Below are 17,347 nucleotides of genomic sequence, written 5' to 3' on the forward strand. Positions count from 1 at the left end.
CCAAGGATGTGGGTGCTGTTTGTAGCCGAGTCATTCGCTGTGAAAAAAGTGGAAAGAGACTCGAACGGATCCAGGCACCCGGGAGATGCTCTAGATCTGAGAGACAGATAAAGAGAAGATAAAGAAAAAGAGTTGATCGCCCTTGCTTTCTCCACACAAGCAACCGTGCAATGACGTGGTTCTGCTGACTCAGCGGTCGCGTCCGTCGCGTCGTTTTTCTTATCGCTTATCGCTCCGGCCTTTGACAGCTCGCAGTTGCGATCACTGCGTCAAGGTGCTCTTCACCAGGAGAATGACTTCGCAAACTTATCACTGTCGTGGATCTTCGCAATGACACCCGAGCTGATGCACCCCTGGATCGCGCAGGTCGTGGGGGTGTGCTTGTCCTTCTACCTGGGCGAGTCTCCGCGGAGCGCCATTGAAATAGAGGATGACGGGGCCAGTCTGCATTTCAATGTCATAAATTTCACCGATGCAGCCATCGTGGCAGAGGTATACCCTACCCCGGCACATTTCGGATCTGAGGATCGCTAATAATTCGGTTTCGACTAGTGGGGTCTAGGCTCGCTATCCGACACCGCGGTTTTGATGGATTCGAACAATCAGATCGATGCGACCATATCTCAAGAGTCACTTGCTACGCTCCAAGTCGAATTGGAGAGCCTGAAGCCGATAGACGGGCCAAAAAAACATCGTATAAAGCTTTTGGATTTTCGGCTCGTTTTCCAATACTCGACCGCCGATGTACGACTTCATATTAACCAGTTTTGCATCGACTGGGATAACGGACCTCTCAAGTATCTACCCACCAAAAAGTTGAGGAAAGAGAAAACCCTGAGGTCCGTTTTGGAAAGAGCTCGCCAGAAGGCTACAAACTCTCGGAGAATTCACAACCCGAATATACCAGTGTCTCCGGTGCCCAGACCTGACGAATCTGTCACCCATAACCAATACCAGCCAGATGAGCGGCAAAGTAGTCCTGTGAATGCTGTTAGCTCACAGCAATTGTTCTCCCAGATGCCCAGGGATGATTGTTGTACAGGGAATCCCCCTTCCAAGCCAGGTCGTTCCCTTTTGCGTGCGCCGGCTGAGCTTCTCCAGCGCCTCATGCCTTCGTCTCGCTCATTCTTTGGAACTACTTCGCGAGACTCTTTGCCACGTCAAGACGAGTTATCTGACCATAAGGGCTCAACTCAGCCAATATGTGGTGACGATCGAGTTGCAAATAAACTCCAGCTTCTCAGCCCGTTAGCTCCTAGGTTAAATGACAGAAGTCAAGGGAGCGCGTTTGCTTCTCGAATCGGGAGTGGAAGCGAGGGAAAAACAGTCTACGAATCCTTTGAACCGTTGGGTCTCTCCTCCCAGCGAATTCCAATTGGCTCGGCTTCTGACGAGGATGAAGATAAAAATTCTGTTTCGTCTCAAATTCCTCGTGGCGGCTTGAATGATGCAACAGTCCATGAAGCCAATCGAACTGAAGAAGATTCTCTGGCCACACAGCACCCTGCTACTCAGCCATTGCATGCAGTTGAGGGACCGTTTCCTCGGAAAAGACAGCGCGAGAGCGTGGATACACAACCCAAGCTGGCTGATGATGAAAATGCACGCCAAAAATCGAAGGGGGACTCACCGTTGTTGAAGAGACAGCGAATCGACATTCCCCAGGCAACCTTGAAAGAACTCCCCGAAGTTGGAAAGCCAGCAGAGGATAAATCTGGTACATCCCATGCTGAAGCAAAGAGCACTAAGGCAGATTATGTCAATCCAGAACCTGCCCCAATTTGTTCGTCTCGGTCAAACAGGGTGAATCCGTGGGAAGGGATTGAAATGATAGCATCAAATGAGGTCTTTATTCCAAAAGATCAGGCGAACCTGCTCGAGGAAAAACTTTGGATCCCACCTATGCCGAATGAGCAAATGCCCCAAGGGCATGTGCCTCCTTCGCTTTTGAGACAATGGAACAGCATTGCAGAGCGCAGGCATCGACAAACAGAAGAAGCCAAGCCTATACTAGAGCAGCCTCCTACTCCAACACAAGATACCGTCATGTCTTCTGATAATGATGACTCTGGATCCGAAGGGACCCCAATCGATTGGACGCCAACTCCAGAGAAAAGTCGCTTTGAGAATCGCCTTCCAGATAGCAGCCCCGTGAGACAATCAAGCTTTATCGGCATTAAGCCGGTTCCGAGTCTTGGGTGGAATGCTGCTCACCAAGCAAATAAACATGATTATCAGGGCGATGCGACTGGTTTTAAAAAGGGATTCAATCGTCTAATAAGACATACTGAGGCATCTCAGAGTGCCTCTGGGGAATCGGCGGCTGAGGACCCTCGGTCCCTTGAAGGAAACGATGCAGATGCCGACAAGATCATGGCCTCAGTCGAAGCATCCCTAATTGAATTTGGACAAGGCGATGCTAACCTTGATCAATCAGATCATTCCCTGTCGCTCGAGGGTCAAGCATCATACCAAGCTCCAGAGTTGTCTGAGAAGTCACCCACACAGCTCAGCAGCCTGGAGTCTGCTATCCAACCTAACCAGGACGATTCGGGCGACGAAAGCGATGAGTCAATAATGGACACTTCTGTGCCTTTGGGACTTGGCGAAAGCTGGCCAGATCCGACACAAAGCACTCAGGTTGAGCGAGATGCGGCAAGCTCAGGGGCTTCGCTCCCAGGAGCGAACGGGAATCGTGTTCAAGTTGTAGAGACTCCTGCAAATAACAATGGTCGACTGCGCGGCAATGAGCCAAGCAATCAGGAAAGTGAACTCAGACCTCCCCATACGCAAATGCCTTCTTCTCAGGCCAAAAAAACATCATCGCCTTCGCGAGTCCTCAACACCTATCCCTATTATGGAAGCTATGAGAAAAGCCAAATATCAAACGAAGGACTCGATCCATCTTCTCATCCCACAGGCGATGGATCACCTCGGATTGATGTCGAAGGGACCCAGACCCAAAACAGCAGCACGAATGTGCCATCACAGAATACAACTCAATCCCAAGAGATCGTCCTTGATTCCTCTGGTCCAGCTTATCGCCACCAAAATATTCCCTGGTCAGGCCAACAAGCAACTGCTGAGCCTTTATGTCTGCTTTTTGCGAGCTCCAACGAGCCAGCTTCGACACAGCTCAATGAGCAAAATCAGAGACCGATGGAAGGGTATATCTCACCAGACGTACCTATGATTTCTTCGCAAGTTTCTACAACAGGTTGTTTCAACATTCCCGTCCCTGATCAGGACTACTCTCCATCAAAAAGCCAAAGAATTTTGCCACTTGACAATGAGACTGTGAGCGAAAAATCGACGGACACGCAAAATACTCAAAACGCTGCTCTTGTAGCCAGACGTTTAGCACATATTGGCAACCCGGAGAAGGTTGCACAGGCCAAGGAAGTATACAAGAGATTTTGTGATGACTACTCAGCATATACTGGGGACTTCGACCACTTCATCGAGTTGTGTTCCAGGCTACAGGCAGTTCGAGCAGATGGGAAGCTCCAGCGGTCATTTTTGTGGGATGATTTCATCATCATGCATCTCCAGCAATATTCTTCACACATTGAACAGCGTGTGTCCCAGGATTCAACAACGCTAATGTACGAAGAGTTCTTCCTTCTGAACTTCACACACCCGATCCACAGAAAACGCAGCCTGGCAGCCCACAGTGTCGAAATTGCGGCGTCACAATTCATTCCAACTGAATTGGTACCCCTAATTGCCAGCAGCCAAGTGCAGCTAGACCCGCCTGCTGCTCAAAATGAAGTCACAGTATCTTCATTTGCGACAAATCTGGCGGAAAATCCCCCAAACTTGCATGCCGAACCGATCAAGGAAGTCACGCTGGGTAGCCTTCCTGATACGGTCAGTCCTTACTTCGTTCCCTCTTCGCCGGTCGATTCTGTTTCGATCAAAGTGGAAGGGCTAGGCTCAAACTATCATGATTCAAGAGATGACCCAATATACTCTATGGAATCCGATGAAACAAGGGATGTCAAACCCACTCTTCACAGCTTGGAGCCGAGTTTCGAACAACCGCCAGACAATCCTCACGACGTACGAAATGATGCAGATGATGATCACGTAGGTGAAATTGAAGAAACCGACCTAGAAGACACCTACCATGAAACCGCTAGTGTCGAACTCGGTGACGAAAGCTTCTTGTCAACCCCACCGGCCTCCTCTTCACGAGCCCTTCCCATACCAGTCATGTCCCCTGAAGCGAAATACGAGGACGAGAACTGGTTCGTCTCGTTACGGCATATTCGTCCCAAAGGCTCCGTGTGGTCCGACGACCACAACACACCGTTCAAGCGCTATGCTGAGGCAGATCAGAACGTATTAACTGACCGTCTTCGGCGTGGGGGAGCAAAGATTCTCCTCGATGACAAGGGCGTGATTCGCCGTGCGATTCACCGTTGTTGAGAAACTTTTCCGGTCCTTTTCCATAATCTGGGGTTTCTCCCGGTCTTGCTCGCTCATGGGCGTCGGGTGAATATGGCTAATGGCTAAGTATTAATTCAGTCTCTTTGCAAGCATTTGAGCAAGGAAGCTGGTGCGAAACTGCATTATGTGGATATTCGAGCCCATCACTTATCTCTGCATCATGTTACTTTTATACATTTATCTCTCGCAACATATGTCTACAGATGATGAATCTGAAATACCCCTTTTATTAACCTAAACTCTTTCCCAGGTTCAAGGCTGACATCCTTGGAAGTAGAATAACATAGATGGAGGGTTTGGGAAAGGTCGCAGGTTACATATATCACTAATCAATCTGGGTCGTCAAAACAAGACGAACGACATACATAATATCGTATGGGACTAGTCTACCCGCTCTCTAAAGTGTAACATGCGTCGCCCTCTTGGAGATTTAGGTGATCTTAACATCAGGCTGCTCTGAGGTAAAGGTGGGGAACTTGGTTCCCCACATCTTCTCCCGATCTCCAGTTTTGTAGTCCGCTTCCGTCTGGCACACCATTCGCTTCATCCGTATTGCCTGGGCTAGATAATACTTTGATAGAAACATGTCATCGCATTCGGTCATAAATAGAAGGTTCCATAAGCGCGTCACTCGGACCTGCGATATGTGTCGTAGAAAAAAGACAAATAGGGTCAAAGCAGCCCTGCTGAACTTGTAAAGTGATCATTCAAAACCGACCAGCAAGGAGTCAAGTAATTTATCCTGTTCAGAGCTTCAATCTGCCTGTAAATACTCTGATACAACGTCTCGAAAATCTAGTCGAACTCTACTTGTGGAGGACTCCATGATGTTTCTATACTATCACAAGTTTGTAGAGAAACCTAAAGATCGATAGCACAAAATGTTATATAATCATTCAGTTGTAGTGCACCGTCATGAAAAATAATGACATAGTTAGCGGTAACCAAGCGCCTTAAAGAGTCGCTTCCAAGACTGATTCTTCCTGTCGATTGGCACCCTCTTAAACTTTAAAAGAAACACCCAGGGTACGGAACATTGTTAGTAACTGTAGATCCAAGTAAGTCGCTGGTCCCCTCGCCTCTCAATACTCGACCCCTCTAGCGCAAACCTGGCTTCGTCCCATTCTGCCATCTCTTTACGACGACGGCGGTTCTCTACCATGTACAAAGCCCTCACGAGACAAAATCCAAGCATACCGACTGCGATCAGAATCATGGTAACAATCAAAGGATAACGATAAGAGGGCGCATATTTCGATTTGAATAGTTGTCCAGCAATGACACCAGCAATGTTAGACCACCCATTAAGGCCAAGAATAAAAGCCCTTGTACTCTGAATATTCTTTGTAAGCAATTACTAATAATTGTTGTCCCGGATGAACGTACCTTGCATGGAGTATTGCCCGTAAGCCACACTGCAACTAGGGGCCCTCCAGCAAATACCCCCGAAAGACAGACATGCGCAAATCCGTATCGCAGCTGTGGATTTGATGAAGTTGCCATAACCAAACAACCTATTAGCCCCAGGGCCATGCCTATCACTATCAAAAGACTGCGTTCCTTGAGATGGTCGGATAAAAGGACAATTACAATAAGTCCAGCGGTTCCGGAAATGAAAGGTGGAACGGACATTAGGGTGGCTTTGATGCCGCTGTATCCCATTCCCGCGACGATGAGAGGCAAGAACGTGGTGAACCCAGTAACAGGCTAAATTTGAAATTAGTACCATATTCTGGGTTATAATGAGATAGCGTCAATCTCACCAGTACGCTTAGAATGTTGCAGACAATGATGAGCAGCTTTCTCCAGTCTTTTAAGACATCTTGAATATCCTGCCACAAGTTACTGTCATTTGCACCAGCAAAAGGTGATTCGGCACCGTGGACAAGGCTATCGGCACGTGAGCCAAATTCTTGCGTGTCTGTGTCGGCAAACGTTTGGAAATCTCGCTCCATCCGATGCACGGCATGGGCTCTCTCCTTCTTGGTAAGAAACCATACATGGGTTACGTCTGTTGGAAGTAATGTAAGAGCTATTATAGCCACGAACACTGTAAGTACTCCCTCAATGAGGAACAGCATTTGCCATCCCTGTAGCATTGATGTCTCGAGGTGGAGTATGCCATACGCAAGAAGGCCCGCGAAAGCTCCCGCGATAGAGTACATCCCCGAAAAGAGTCCCATGCGAAAGCCAAGGGAGAACTTCGGGTAGAAAGCCGACATGTAATAGAAAGCAGTAGGAGTGAAACCGGCTTCAGCGACACCTAGTAAAAGACGCAACGCGAGAAAGGTTGTCGAGTTCCTGATAGCGATATGCGCGATGCAGATGCAGCCCCAAGATATCATTAGGGCTCCCATCCACCATTTTGCTCCCACTCGCCGGCCGATCATACTGGATATCGGTTGGAGAGGAACATAAGTTGCGGAGAACTATTGATATATTAGAAATGAGGACGTTCCATTACCGATTAAGGACTTCATTCACCAAAGAAACGGAATTCGCAATATCGCTGGATTTGAGGTGAGCCTCTTCCACAAAATTGCTAGTGGCAACGAATCCAACATTTGTTTTGTCAATTCCCAAGAGCTTGGTAGAATTAGTATCATTTTGGCGAGAGTCCATCTGCCTGGATGAGGTTAAACATACGATGAACCCCAATGACAGAATTAGAATGATACAGAAATCAAATTTTAGATTGACTTGACGATCAAGGGCCTGTTCCTCCTCGGTAGAAGGCACATAGTGGGCTACCGTTGAGCGAGCCCGAGCCGAGAGACCTTGCTTCGCAACCTCTACTTCGGCAATGGAAGCCTTGTCATTTGTCTCTATGGGATGGTGCTCCATGATTCCAAACCCACAATGCTAGCAGCCTTGACAGCTCTATGCGCTGAAAGGATTTTGTTCGTATTTATTAGCGCTCGAGAGCATCGTGCAGTGGTAGTGGGGAACCACGGCCGTTGATGAGGTTCCCCACAGAATCACCCAACCCCGCAAAAGGAAGCAAAGCTTTCCCCGGTTCCCCATCAAAGTCTGGGGTGCAGGTTAGCGATTCTTCTGAGTTCAGTTGTAGTGACACATCCCTCGTGTGCATAGACAATCGTGGAAGATCGACGAACTGACAATGTCCACGCCTCTCCCTCGTCGGCGCAAGAAGCTTAATCTGGAATGTGGCTTCTGTCGGAAAAGATACACCAAGCGAGAGCATCTTCAGGTGAGGCGGGCTTCTCTCTGAATATTGCTTATTCTTCTGATTGACACGAACCATAAACAGAGACATGAACGCATTCGTATGGTCTCTAACTTTCTTCCAGGAAATGTGTCTAGCTTTAGTAACACCTGACCCTAGATACCGGAGCAAAACCATTTCGTTGTCCTGTCTGCAATCGCTGTTTCGGTCGACAGGATGTCTTGAATCGACATACCCGAATTCATTACGACTTATCTCTTAAGGATGCATCAGAAGACCCGCAAGATAACCAGAATACCACCCCTACTTTGGAGCAGCATCAGTCGGAGCATAACATTGGTACCGACCAACCTCATACTGGGATATCACTTGAAGACTGCTCGTCATTACTGTGGCCCGATTCTGAGGAGCTTTTGCATAGCATTTTGTCCGTGGGACCTGGGGCCTGGGAACAGCGGGCACCGTCGATGCCACAGACGTTCGAGGAACCCTACAACCCCGTGGAATCGAAATCTGACGGACCAGACATCTCGCCATCAGATCGAAGTGCCCTTGTTGAAGATGGTGAACGAGCAATTCATTCACTGAGTGGGCTGCTCGGGGAAGCGGTAAGTATTTCGCGCCTCATGGATAGCCACTTGAATTACTAATTACCAATGCAGTTTTGCAAAGTGACGACACCCACAGTGTTATCAGGGCTTACATCACGGTTCCTTGATAGCAGCTTGCACATGTTTTTCAAGAATGTGATACCAATGTTTCCAATCATTCACCAACCCACTTTCGTCTTCCGTGACTGTCCCTCACCGTTGCTGTTGAATGCCATCGCACTAGGAGCACTGTTCTTGGGAACCCTTGATGCGGTAATCAAGGTGAGGTTTCATACTCTGTAAGGAAAAATTCATGTTTTTAACGCCATTAAATCCCTAGGCAGATGCACTATGGCAGCTAGCACATACCGCCGTCGCCACATCGTGGCATGGCATGTTAGCCCAAAGAAGGTCTTATGATTCGTGTAACGGAGTCCACCTCGCCCAGACTGTGCTTTTAAGTCAAATTTATGCTGCATTATCGAAGGTAAACTCGATGCTATTGAGTCGCACACTTCCCGGTTTCTTAATCTGATTGTGTGGGTAGAGCAAAACTCTTCGAATGACGAGCCAAGTCTTTCATGGGATGGCCATCTTCTGGGCCAGCCACTGCGGTATGTACGAGATGCTGGGCCACGCTCCCTTGCCACCCACAGATTCTCCACCGGAGATGATATCGCATGCTTGGCACACTTGGATTGCTCGGGAGACTCGAATCCGCACACTGTTGGGGCTCTATATTGTTGACGGTGTAGTGTCTCAGTTCAGCGGCAATCCTACTTTTGTCCGACACATGGCTAATCCACTCACGTTTCCAAGCGACGAATTGACGTTTGATGCTAATACTGCTGACGAGTGGCTTGGGCTGATGCATAAGAATATTCCTTCTCACAAATCAAATATCCGATTTTGCGACGTGTTCAGAGTGTTGTTTGCTGAGTACGATTGTGAAGAATACTATCCTTCCACATATCAGTACGGGAACTCGTTGTTCAACTACAAGGTTGTCCTCGAGGGGATCCGCTCTCTTGTCTCAGATGCCAACCGCATAGACCCACCACCTATAGGCGTCCCTAGGAAGGTGGATATCAGCCGGGTTGTGAGCAGACTGCGGAGCCGGATAATTCAAGACCAGAAATTATCAGCGACAGGCCGAATTGCTACATTGTTGCAGTGGCATACGATCTGCTTGGATCTTGTTGTTAACACAGCACGAGGCACACGCCGATTATGCTACATCCACAGTATTCCACAACGAATTTTTGGCGGTGACAGTCGAGATGAACAGTTTGTTGACCCACTTCGCTGGACACAAAGCAGGGCAGCACGAATCGCACTTTTGCACGCCTCGCAGCTCCATGAACTTGCAGTTTGCCTACCATTTGGTATGGCGTACGATGTCAATGTCCCGGGGGCTGTTTTTGCAGCTGCAGCCACATACAGCGCATTCGCCCTAGCTGGAGCAGGGAAGATAGTTTTGCCCTCGGTAGTTGACTGGACAGCGGTAGTCAACTCAGCAGGTGTGGAGGAGGACTTAAACATCGGGGCCTACAGTGGTAGTACGCAGGATACCCTGGCCTTCATAGATGGGTCATTCCGAGATCGAGGTTCGCGAAAAGATCTTTCTTATGAGTTGATTTCGATTCAAACCCTTCTGCGAGGTCTATCATTGCAGTGGGGAGTGGCGCTGGAAATGGAGGAGGTGGTTGGTGCCTGGGTTCAACTATGTCAATCAGATGTGCCTTAACAAATTTCTTAAGAATCTCTCTAAATTCACGGACACTTGGAAGCGTCGAAACACTACCTAATAAATGTAATGGACCGCGAAGCATCATTCCAGTCGTGCTTGAAGCCTTTTACGATTACCTGTTCGAAAATCCTACCCTATACCTTGAGGAGATAGTGATTTTCTGTGGGATGAGTTTGATGTCTAAGCAACAAAATCTAGCATCAGCCGCACTCCTGTATCCAAAGGCTGGTCGAGAAATTCTGTTCGGGTCAAGGCCACAGAGCATATTTTATATCTACCTTGTGAACATTTTCACTTTATCTCGAATTTTCATTCGTACCACCTTGCCTATGTGGATGAAACTGGATGTGCTTAAGGAACAAGCCTCAGTCAAATGGGCTGGTCTCCAATAGTATGTTCAAGTGTCCAATTTCCGTCAAGATCAACGATATCAGATACTACCTGCATAGGCTCAAGATGTATTGTTTTCTCTCTAGTCCTACGGGGAAGAATACATTGAGCAGCTTCTCCAGCATTGTGAAAAATGGCCTGAATCAAGATCTGTGTGGGTCATGGACAATATATCCTTTCACCATTCCGAACAGATTTCTTAAACTAAATTCGATTGTTTCCAAAATCAAGTCATAGCCTTCCCAGCCACAAGGATCTAAGAAGAAATTGTGCCGGATTGAAATACTGTTTCAAGGAGTATTCCTGGATCATTTCAGGTGGCTTAGAAAAAACGGATCCCAATGATCTAATCTTTGACGAAAAATTTGTATCAGAAAGAACACGCTCGCACAACCCTCAAAGGACAACTCGTAATACCCATCTCTGGCATGCCAGCATACAGAAATGGCCCATTAACCTCAAACTCAGTCGTTAGCCTCAATATGGTCCGCAGCGCAATTTGAAGGGCCCTAGAGTAATTTGGTGAGTCTTCGCATCATCTACGTGGTGGCATGTGGCCAAAAAGAAATAGACTGGCTCACTTACATCCTTGCTAAAGGCATTCCTGCACATCTGTGTCTACCTTTGCCAAATCCTAAATGCGAGTTGATATTTTCACGGTTAAGAATAAAGGAATTTGGATCTTCGAATACTTCCGGATCACGATTTGCTGCTGCGTAGGTCATAGTAATTGGTTGACCAGCCGGGATTGTCCGGCCATGGAGGTCAACTGCGTGGGTTGGGGTTCGACAAAATCCTCGGTAAGGCACATACAAGCGCACAAACTCCTCAACGGCTGCGGGAATGAGGGAGGGGTCGGCGCGCAGCCGTGATTGCAAAGCTCGATCATTTGAGAGGTGGGCGCATATGTCTCCCAGGAGAATAGGAGGGGCGACCATCCCCACAACTAGGGACTGACGAAGGGCACCGCTACAAGCAGATATATCATGAGCAATTAGAAACTGCAGCTAGGGCAAGCATAAGATATAGGTGATATGGATAACAACTTACACCAAAAGTTCGTCATCTAGTGGCTGTCCATCTGGCCCAACTTCACGCAACAGTGATGACGCGGGATCAAGTTCGGGATCTTGAGGGGCGGCTTTGCGATCAGCGAGTAGATCTCTTGCAAGCTCGTACAGTCGTCCAGACTGTTTGCTTGTCTCAGACAAGTCCTGTCGCCGCCAGGCATTCACCCATTTGGCTGCTGTGCTCGCCAGGACGGGTGCGGTTTCGTCTTCAAGGTTCAGCCATGACACCTCGACCCAAGCAGCAAAGGAAGCACCAAATTGGGCCGAAATATCAATATTACTGGTCCCTGGCACATGACCGAGGTGATCGCTGCTGTCTAGAGAGGTATACAAGAGTGCATCGAACTCCCGCTCGGCATGCTGCTCCAGGATTGAGGCCAATCTCTTGAGTCTTGCAGGCTTTAGAGTGCGATCCAGTGCAGTGCGGTAAGGCGTATGCGCTGGTGGATCTGTGTTCAGTGGAGGGCGACGAATACCTCGGGGATCACTGGGTATGACTGCTTTGACAGACGAAATGAACGTGTTCGTGTCGGAAGCGGCGCGCTTGACGTCCTCGTATCGGGTCAGAAGCCAGAATCCGCCATTCTCCGAGGTGTGCGCAACTGGGCAGATTTCTCGGAGATCATCGAACTGCGCATATATTTTATGTGGAGTGTTGTCATCGATGAGTGTAAAGTCGTCGACGCTGGTGATGAGCATTTTCAGGTCGATCTATGTCAGCTGAAAAAGGGGGTCGATATTCAAGTGACATGCTTCTTGAACAGAACAAGTTATAAGGGTCTACGAGAACAAGACTTATCGAGGAAAAAGTCAGGTTCGGGGACTATAGACTTCTATGGGGTGAGAAAGTGGGGGAATTGAGGACAAAATGGGGACAAGATGGGGACAAGATGGGGACAATGGGAACATGGTAAAGTCAAGACTAGCCATTTTCGGCGCCCAACTCACCGTCACCTCATGTAGTTTTGTGGTGTTGTTTCTAAAATGCGCTATCTTTTCGATTTCGATATTCCTACTAATCTATACACAGTAATATTGAAAGCTTGCGCTAAACGCTGCTTCCGTCGGTATTATAGCCGCAACATCAATCACCCATCAGACTTGAGTCGTCTTAACCCAAAGGATAAGAATAAGGATAAGAAGCGCACCGAAATTACTAGCACTAGCGTAAATACTGTCGAGCTTACCGATTCTACCGACTTTGATCTCTTCTTCTTCGTTAAGCAGGCGCGCTTGCAAGTAGTACTTGTATCCAAGATCGATCGCCTGTCCATAGAGCTGACATTCGTGGCAGGTCTATCAATGTATTCAAGGTCAGAATTCTCTTGCCTGGACATATTCTTCGCCGAACCAGGGAAGATTCTCTGCACCATCAGGTAGTCGTTCCGCTCAGCGCGGTATTGGGTGCCATGTGACATTTTGCGGGCTCAACAATCGCGTTTCACAGAATTGATTTAAAAGTTGGACCTTCAAGTGGATCACTACTGCAAAACAGAGTCATCGTGCGCAGCTCCACGAACGGAGTCGTGATTAATACTAACCGTCGCCATAGACTTCCTCGGAAGGCGGAAAAGGTGTTGTTCCTTGATAGTTGTACTATTTGCATGATTATCCTAAATTGGTCCTGGGATTATTTAGATAATATCAAAGCTTTCGATGTGACTGATTGGGGACCATATTCCATATTTTGACACCATCCTCAGGTCAAGATGCCCAGCTGGTCAGCAAAAGTCCCAATTCGTACAAACGCGTGAATTATTAAGATCGACATATGACAGTCGGCCCCCTCGTGATTTTAGCGTAGCATACAGGTGTTTACATCAGGCCCCCGGGCCCCCAACGCACGGAGCCGAGCACTTGGGTGTATCGCAAACTAATGGATGGCAAAATGGTCGAGTGAAAATGTACACAGGTGGGATCCACCTTGTATTGATCAACCGTTGTCAAACCTTTCGCTATTGAACCTTGGCGGAAGAAACAATATCCAGTTCACTGTCAAAGCAACTTGACAGATATTCAGATACGGTCTACGATTGGAGCTAGAGAGATATTTAGGTGCAGAATATTCATGTTTCTATTCAAGGTGATTTGCAAAGTGGTCATTTCCTCAAAGAGAACGAGCATGATAATCATATATACGGAAGATTTCGGTCCGTCCTCAGCGATGAGCGACGATCGCGCTGGTATCCAAGCATCAGTCATCAGAAGAAAGTCGTTAAGCACATGCAGAAAGAAAAAGCCAAGCCCATAACGGAGCAGAACGCCATGGTATCCCCAGTCTAAGAACGCTTCAAGAGATTGTATACAATGAAAAGGTTTTCAAGGATCCCCACTTAGACGTGACGGAAAGGCTCGTAGGCGTTGGCACGGCCATTGTTGGTGTTGGTCATGGGGTACTCGTTGGCCGCGGTAGGCGGGTACGAGGTGTGGTTGGGGTGCTGGTTGCCGTAGGGAACGGCACCGGCACCGAGAGGCTCGTAGGTGTAGGGAGCCTTCTCGGCGGTGATGCCGTTGTTGCGGCGCTCACGGTTGCGGTGATTGTAGGGCGAGCGGCCGGAGCAGCAGCACACGCTGAAGAGCCAGAAGAGGGTACCGGCCAACGAGAAGACCACGGCGAGCCAAGTGGCGGCGTACATGTTCTTGCCCATGGTGAATTTAATACCATAGGCGTCAAGCAAATTGCCAGCAGTCGAGTCCATGATTGAGAAGAGGACGGTGGCGGTCACAGAAGCGGCGGTGGTGAACAGGAAGGCGAGGACAGCGAACAAGGTAGTTACACAGCTGCCCCATCGGCTGCAGATGGCAAACATGCCGACCAGGATCTCAACGATGGTGGTAGCGAAGGCGAGAACGTAGGCGATGAACATCCACTTGGAGACGGCTTTGTAGATCTTCATGACCTTGGTGTAATCATCGGGCAGCTCATCCTTCACAGCGTCATTGTCCAGACCCCAGACCTCGAGAGGGTTGAAGTAGTACTCGCTCTTGGGGCTGGAGCAGCTGGTGGTGTTGGAGGTGTTGTTTGTGATGTCTCCATCGCAGTATCCCCAGAGACCGATGTCGTAGAAGTCCTTCAGCGTGCTGTCATCCTGGAGCTTGCTGAGGACATCCGACACCTGGCTCGAGGTGACACTGGTGATTCCATACTCCTCGAGGATATTCTCAATTTCCGTGGTTGTTTTGGATCCGGAACTTGTGATGTTTTGTAGGTCAACCTAAATGAAGAGAACACTTGTTAGTGGCGCATTCGTGACAAGAGAAAGTGAGAGCTGCGCAAAACCTACCCGCATGAAGTACAGGTTATTCAATGTGCTGGAGCTGGCCTTGGTGCAGCCCAATCCGACCATGATAATGCAGATCAAAGATGCGATAGTAAGCAGGTAAGGCGTGAAGATACACGCGACGCGGCCGGCTTTCCCCATGATGGTGGTTGTGTGAGTGATTGGATATGGAAAGGGCGAGGGGAAGGTCAACTATGGTGATTGATAAATAAGGGAAAGGAAAAGTCAGAAGAGGGGAGGGAAGCCGAGTGTTTTATCATAGGATGATCGGCAGTTTACACGGGACACAATCATTAATGTACAGCCTCGTAACTTGCGACTACGACGACTCTCCAGCCTCCTGCGAAGAGGCGCAGGGCCAGGATACGCGCTCCAGCCCAATTAGATGGCGTAAAACAGACCCACTCAATCCACGCCACGTTTGTTTCTATTCGTGACTGCGCTAGTCTTCTTTGAGACAATAGAGTTTTGCTGCCCTGGCAAGACCCGTATTATCGGGTTATTGTTGATGACGGTATGTCCAGGATAGAGGATGCTCTAACCGGCTACACTTAATATACGAGAACACTTAGTCACGTTATGATATTCCCTGTCTCGCCCAACGAATTATCCCCGCTCTTCCTATGCCCTCTCCCGTCTTCTCAGTTTCAAAAACTAGCCAGGGTCTTCCATGGGTCGAGCGCAGGATCGCCATACCAACGGGCTCGATCAAGTAATCCACCTGTCCACCCCCCGTCCAAGCCTCGTCATCCTTCCATTCCAGCCTTGTGGGCCGCATAGATTTTTCATAAGGGACTTCACAGCCCTAGTTCTGCGTAATCCCGCATCTGACCTAGATCAGGCTTCTTCGTTTTCTGCTTGGCACAGATTCCGTGGCCCGGTTCCACTGCCACCCCTGACACATTCCTATGCCTTGTGGCTTTGGTTTCTATATTTATTTCTTAAGATAGCCTTTTCTGGGGATCCGATAGTGGGTTCACGAACCTAAACCGAGGCCGCGACCCCTAGGCTACCTCGTTTTTGGCGGCGAAGATCTTGCGTGTCCACCAGCCACCCGCTATCCCGCTATCCCGCTGTTGTGTACGTTGTGTACGTTGTCGCCAAGCCAACGCAATAGCCACTTGCCTTTTGAATCTTGTACATGTACGTTTCCGCCCCACGCCCCAATCATGACACACTCGGGGAAATTGCTGCGACCGCTCCTATTTCACTAACCATATGCCACTAAACGTATACGAATCGATACATACATCTCCCTTCACCGCTTGTCCCCCATTCCCAACTACCCATTAGGACTCATAACTCAGGACCCACATCTACGTTAGATAAGGCTTCAAAGTAGACAGCATCCCCGTATATGCCGGACCACTAGGCGGCTCGATACTGAAGATATAGTTAGCCCACCAAGGCCCGGCCGCCCACCACATAGCCCCGGTCCAAACATTCGCGTTGTCCGCCATGTAGCTCAACATGCCCGAGATCGCAGTTTCACAATCACTATTGACACCACCCGCAAATTCACCCAGGATGCCCTTCTTACCATTATCGATGAGCCACTGTGTAGCAGATTTGACACGTTCCACTCCGATCGTGGTCGACACGCATGTCGCACCAGTGCCAGATCCGTCCGAGTCGAGGTATTGGTGCATCTCGTAGACTATCTTGTCCTCTGGATCGGTTAGGTCTTTCATATTGTCGTTGACGGTAGTCCAGGTCCAGGCGCCTGTCCATGAGTTGCCTTCGACGAAGATGTATTGTGACGTTGCGCCTGCTGCGCGGATGCCGTTGATAGCAGCTTGGTTAAGGTCTAAAACCAGGGTTTGGTCCATACTGTTGTATTCATTGTCTGGGGGGTGTCTTGGTTAGCATCACGGCTTTGATTTTCAAAGAGTACTTACTCGTGTCGAAGATAACCAGGCTGTTTGACTTGAACTGGCCGGCAACATTGTGCCAGAAGGTTTGGAAGTCGGATGTGCTAGTGATGATTGCTCCATTGCTACGGGTTTGTTAATCGTCACTGAATCCTTCGGCATAGAAAGAGTCTCTTACTATCGTCCATAGTTGTGTGCGTCGATGACAGCATGGGCACCTGCATTGGTAATATAGTTCACCACCTACTTGGTTCAGTTTTTGGTCAATGTGAGCCACCAGCCGGAGTATCTCACAGTGGTCAGCCTCTCCAAATAAGTCGTATCGAATGATCCCGTTATGCTACCAGGAACTAGTCGTTCCATCATGAACTGAACCCGAAAAATATTCATGCCATTGTTGATCAATGTCTGTATGGTGCTTGTATCTGGGAAGATATAGTCCGTTCCCTAATACGTTTATTAATGAGTTGACTCTGTGAAGACAATGGCAATTGTTACTAACGTAAACACCAGGGATATTAGTCCCAAATTCAGCACCTGATTCATTGGACCCAAACCCTTCAGAAAATCAGTTTTGGGGCCTTTATTTTCACACAGCTGAGAATCACATACATTGAAATGCAGAACTTCTCTTTGCGCTCTTGACTGGTGATGCCGCCGTGGATCCAATCACAGCGGCAAAGAGAACGAGGTGATTCAATCTCATTTCAGAAAGTAATATATAATCAGCGTGTGTTCATTCAGGCAATGTTGAAA

At 48.5% G+C, this 17,347-nt stretch overlaps 6 protein-coding genes across 6 annotated transcripts; 2 read left to right on the forward strand and 4 right to left on the reverse strand.

Moving 5' to 3' along the window:
* Positions 1-1,017: 1,017 nt before the first annotated feature.
* On the forward strand, positions 1,018-4,431 carry N7443_010043 (uncharacterized protein; the record flags this gene model as incomplete). Its single annotated transcript, XM_056890099.1, has 1 exon — positions 1,018-4,431. The coding sequence occupies one exon, from the start codon at positions 1,018-1,020 to the stop codon at positions 4,429-4,431; it is 3,414 nt and encodes a 1,137-aa protein (XP_056736590.1).
* Positions 4,432-5,491: 1,060 nt separating this feature from the next.
* N7443_010044 (uncharacterized protein) lies at positions 5,492-7,296 on the reverse strand (the record flags this gene model as incomplete). Its single annotated transcript, XM_056890100.1, has 5 exons — positions 5,492-5,785; positions 5,839-6,159; positions 6,216-6,881; positions 6,937-7,038; positions 7,099-7,296. The coding sequence occupies 5 exons, from the start codon at positions 7,294-7,296 to the stop codon at positions 5,492-5,494; spliced, it is 1,581 nt and encodes a 526-aa protein (XP_056736591.1).
* A 277-nt stretch (positions 7,297-7,573) lies between these two features.
* On the forward strand, positions 7,574-9,955 carry N7443_010045 (ATPase inhibitor; the record flags this gene model as incomplete). Its single annotated transcript, XM_056890101.1, has 5 exons — positions 7,574-7,663; positions 7,855-8,247; positions 8,302-8,511; positions 8,570-8,716; positions 8,777-9,955. Coding segments are annotated over 5 exons (2,019 nt in total), but the record flags the coding sequence as incomplete, so codon positions are not given.
* Positions 9,956-10,950: 995 nt separating this feature from the next.
* Positions 10,951-12,138, reverse strand: N7443_010046 (MFS general substrate transporter; the record flags this gene model as incomplete). Its single annotated transcript, XM_056890102.1, has 2 exons — positions 10,951-11,338; positions 11,420-12,138. The coding sequence occupies 2 exons, from the start codon at positions 12,136-12,138 to the stop codon at positions 10,951-10,953; spliced, it is 1,107 nt and encodes a 368-aa protein (XP_056736593.1).
* Positions 12,139-13,772: 1,634 nt separating this feature from the next.
* N7443_010047 (SUR7/PalI family protein) lies at positions 13,773-14,861 on the reverse strand (the record flags this gene model as incomplete). Its single annotated transcript, XM_056890103.1, has 2 exons — positions 13,773-14,654; positions 14,724-14,861. The coding sequence occupies 2 exons, from the start codon at positions 14,859-14,861 to the stop codon at positions 13,773-13,775; spliced, it is 1,020 nt and encodes a 339-aa protein (XP_056736594.1).
* A 1,175-nt stretch (positions 14,862-16,036) lies between these two features.
* Positions 16,037-17,297, reverse strand: N7443_010048 (glycoside hydrolase family 5 protein; the record flags this gene model as incomplete). The annotated part of the gene is made up of 6 exons (XM_056890104.1): positions 16,037-16,566; positions 16,619-16,716; positions 16,770-16,834; positions 16,886-17,038; positions 17,094-17,149; positions 17,204-17,297. 6 exons carry the CDS (start codon positions 17,295-17,297, stop codon positions 16,037-16,039), a joined length of 996 nt encoding a protein of 331 aa, XP_056736595.1.
* Positions 17,298-17,347: the final 50 nt, after the last annotated feature.

This window comes from Penicillium atrosanguineum, assembly GCF_028827265.1.
Source record: "Penicillium atrosanguineum strain IBT 20685 chromosome Unknown utg000008l_segment0_segment0, whole genome shotgun sequence".
Lineage (NCBI taxonomy): Eukaryota > Fungi > Ascomycota > Eurotiomycetes > Eurotiales > Aspergillaceae > Penicillium > Penicillium atrosanguineum.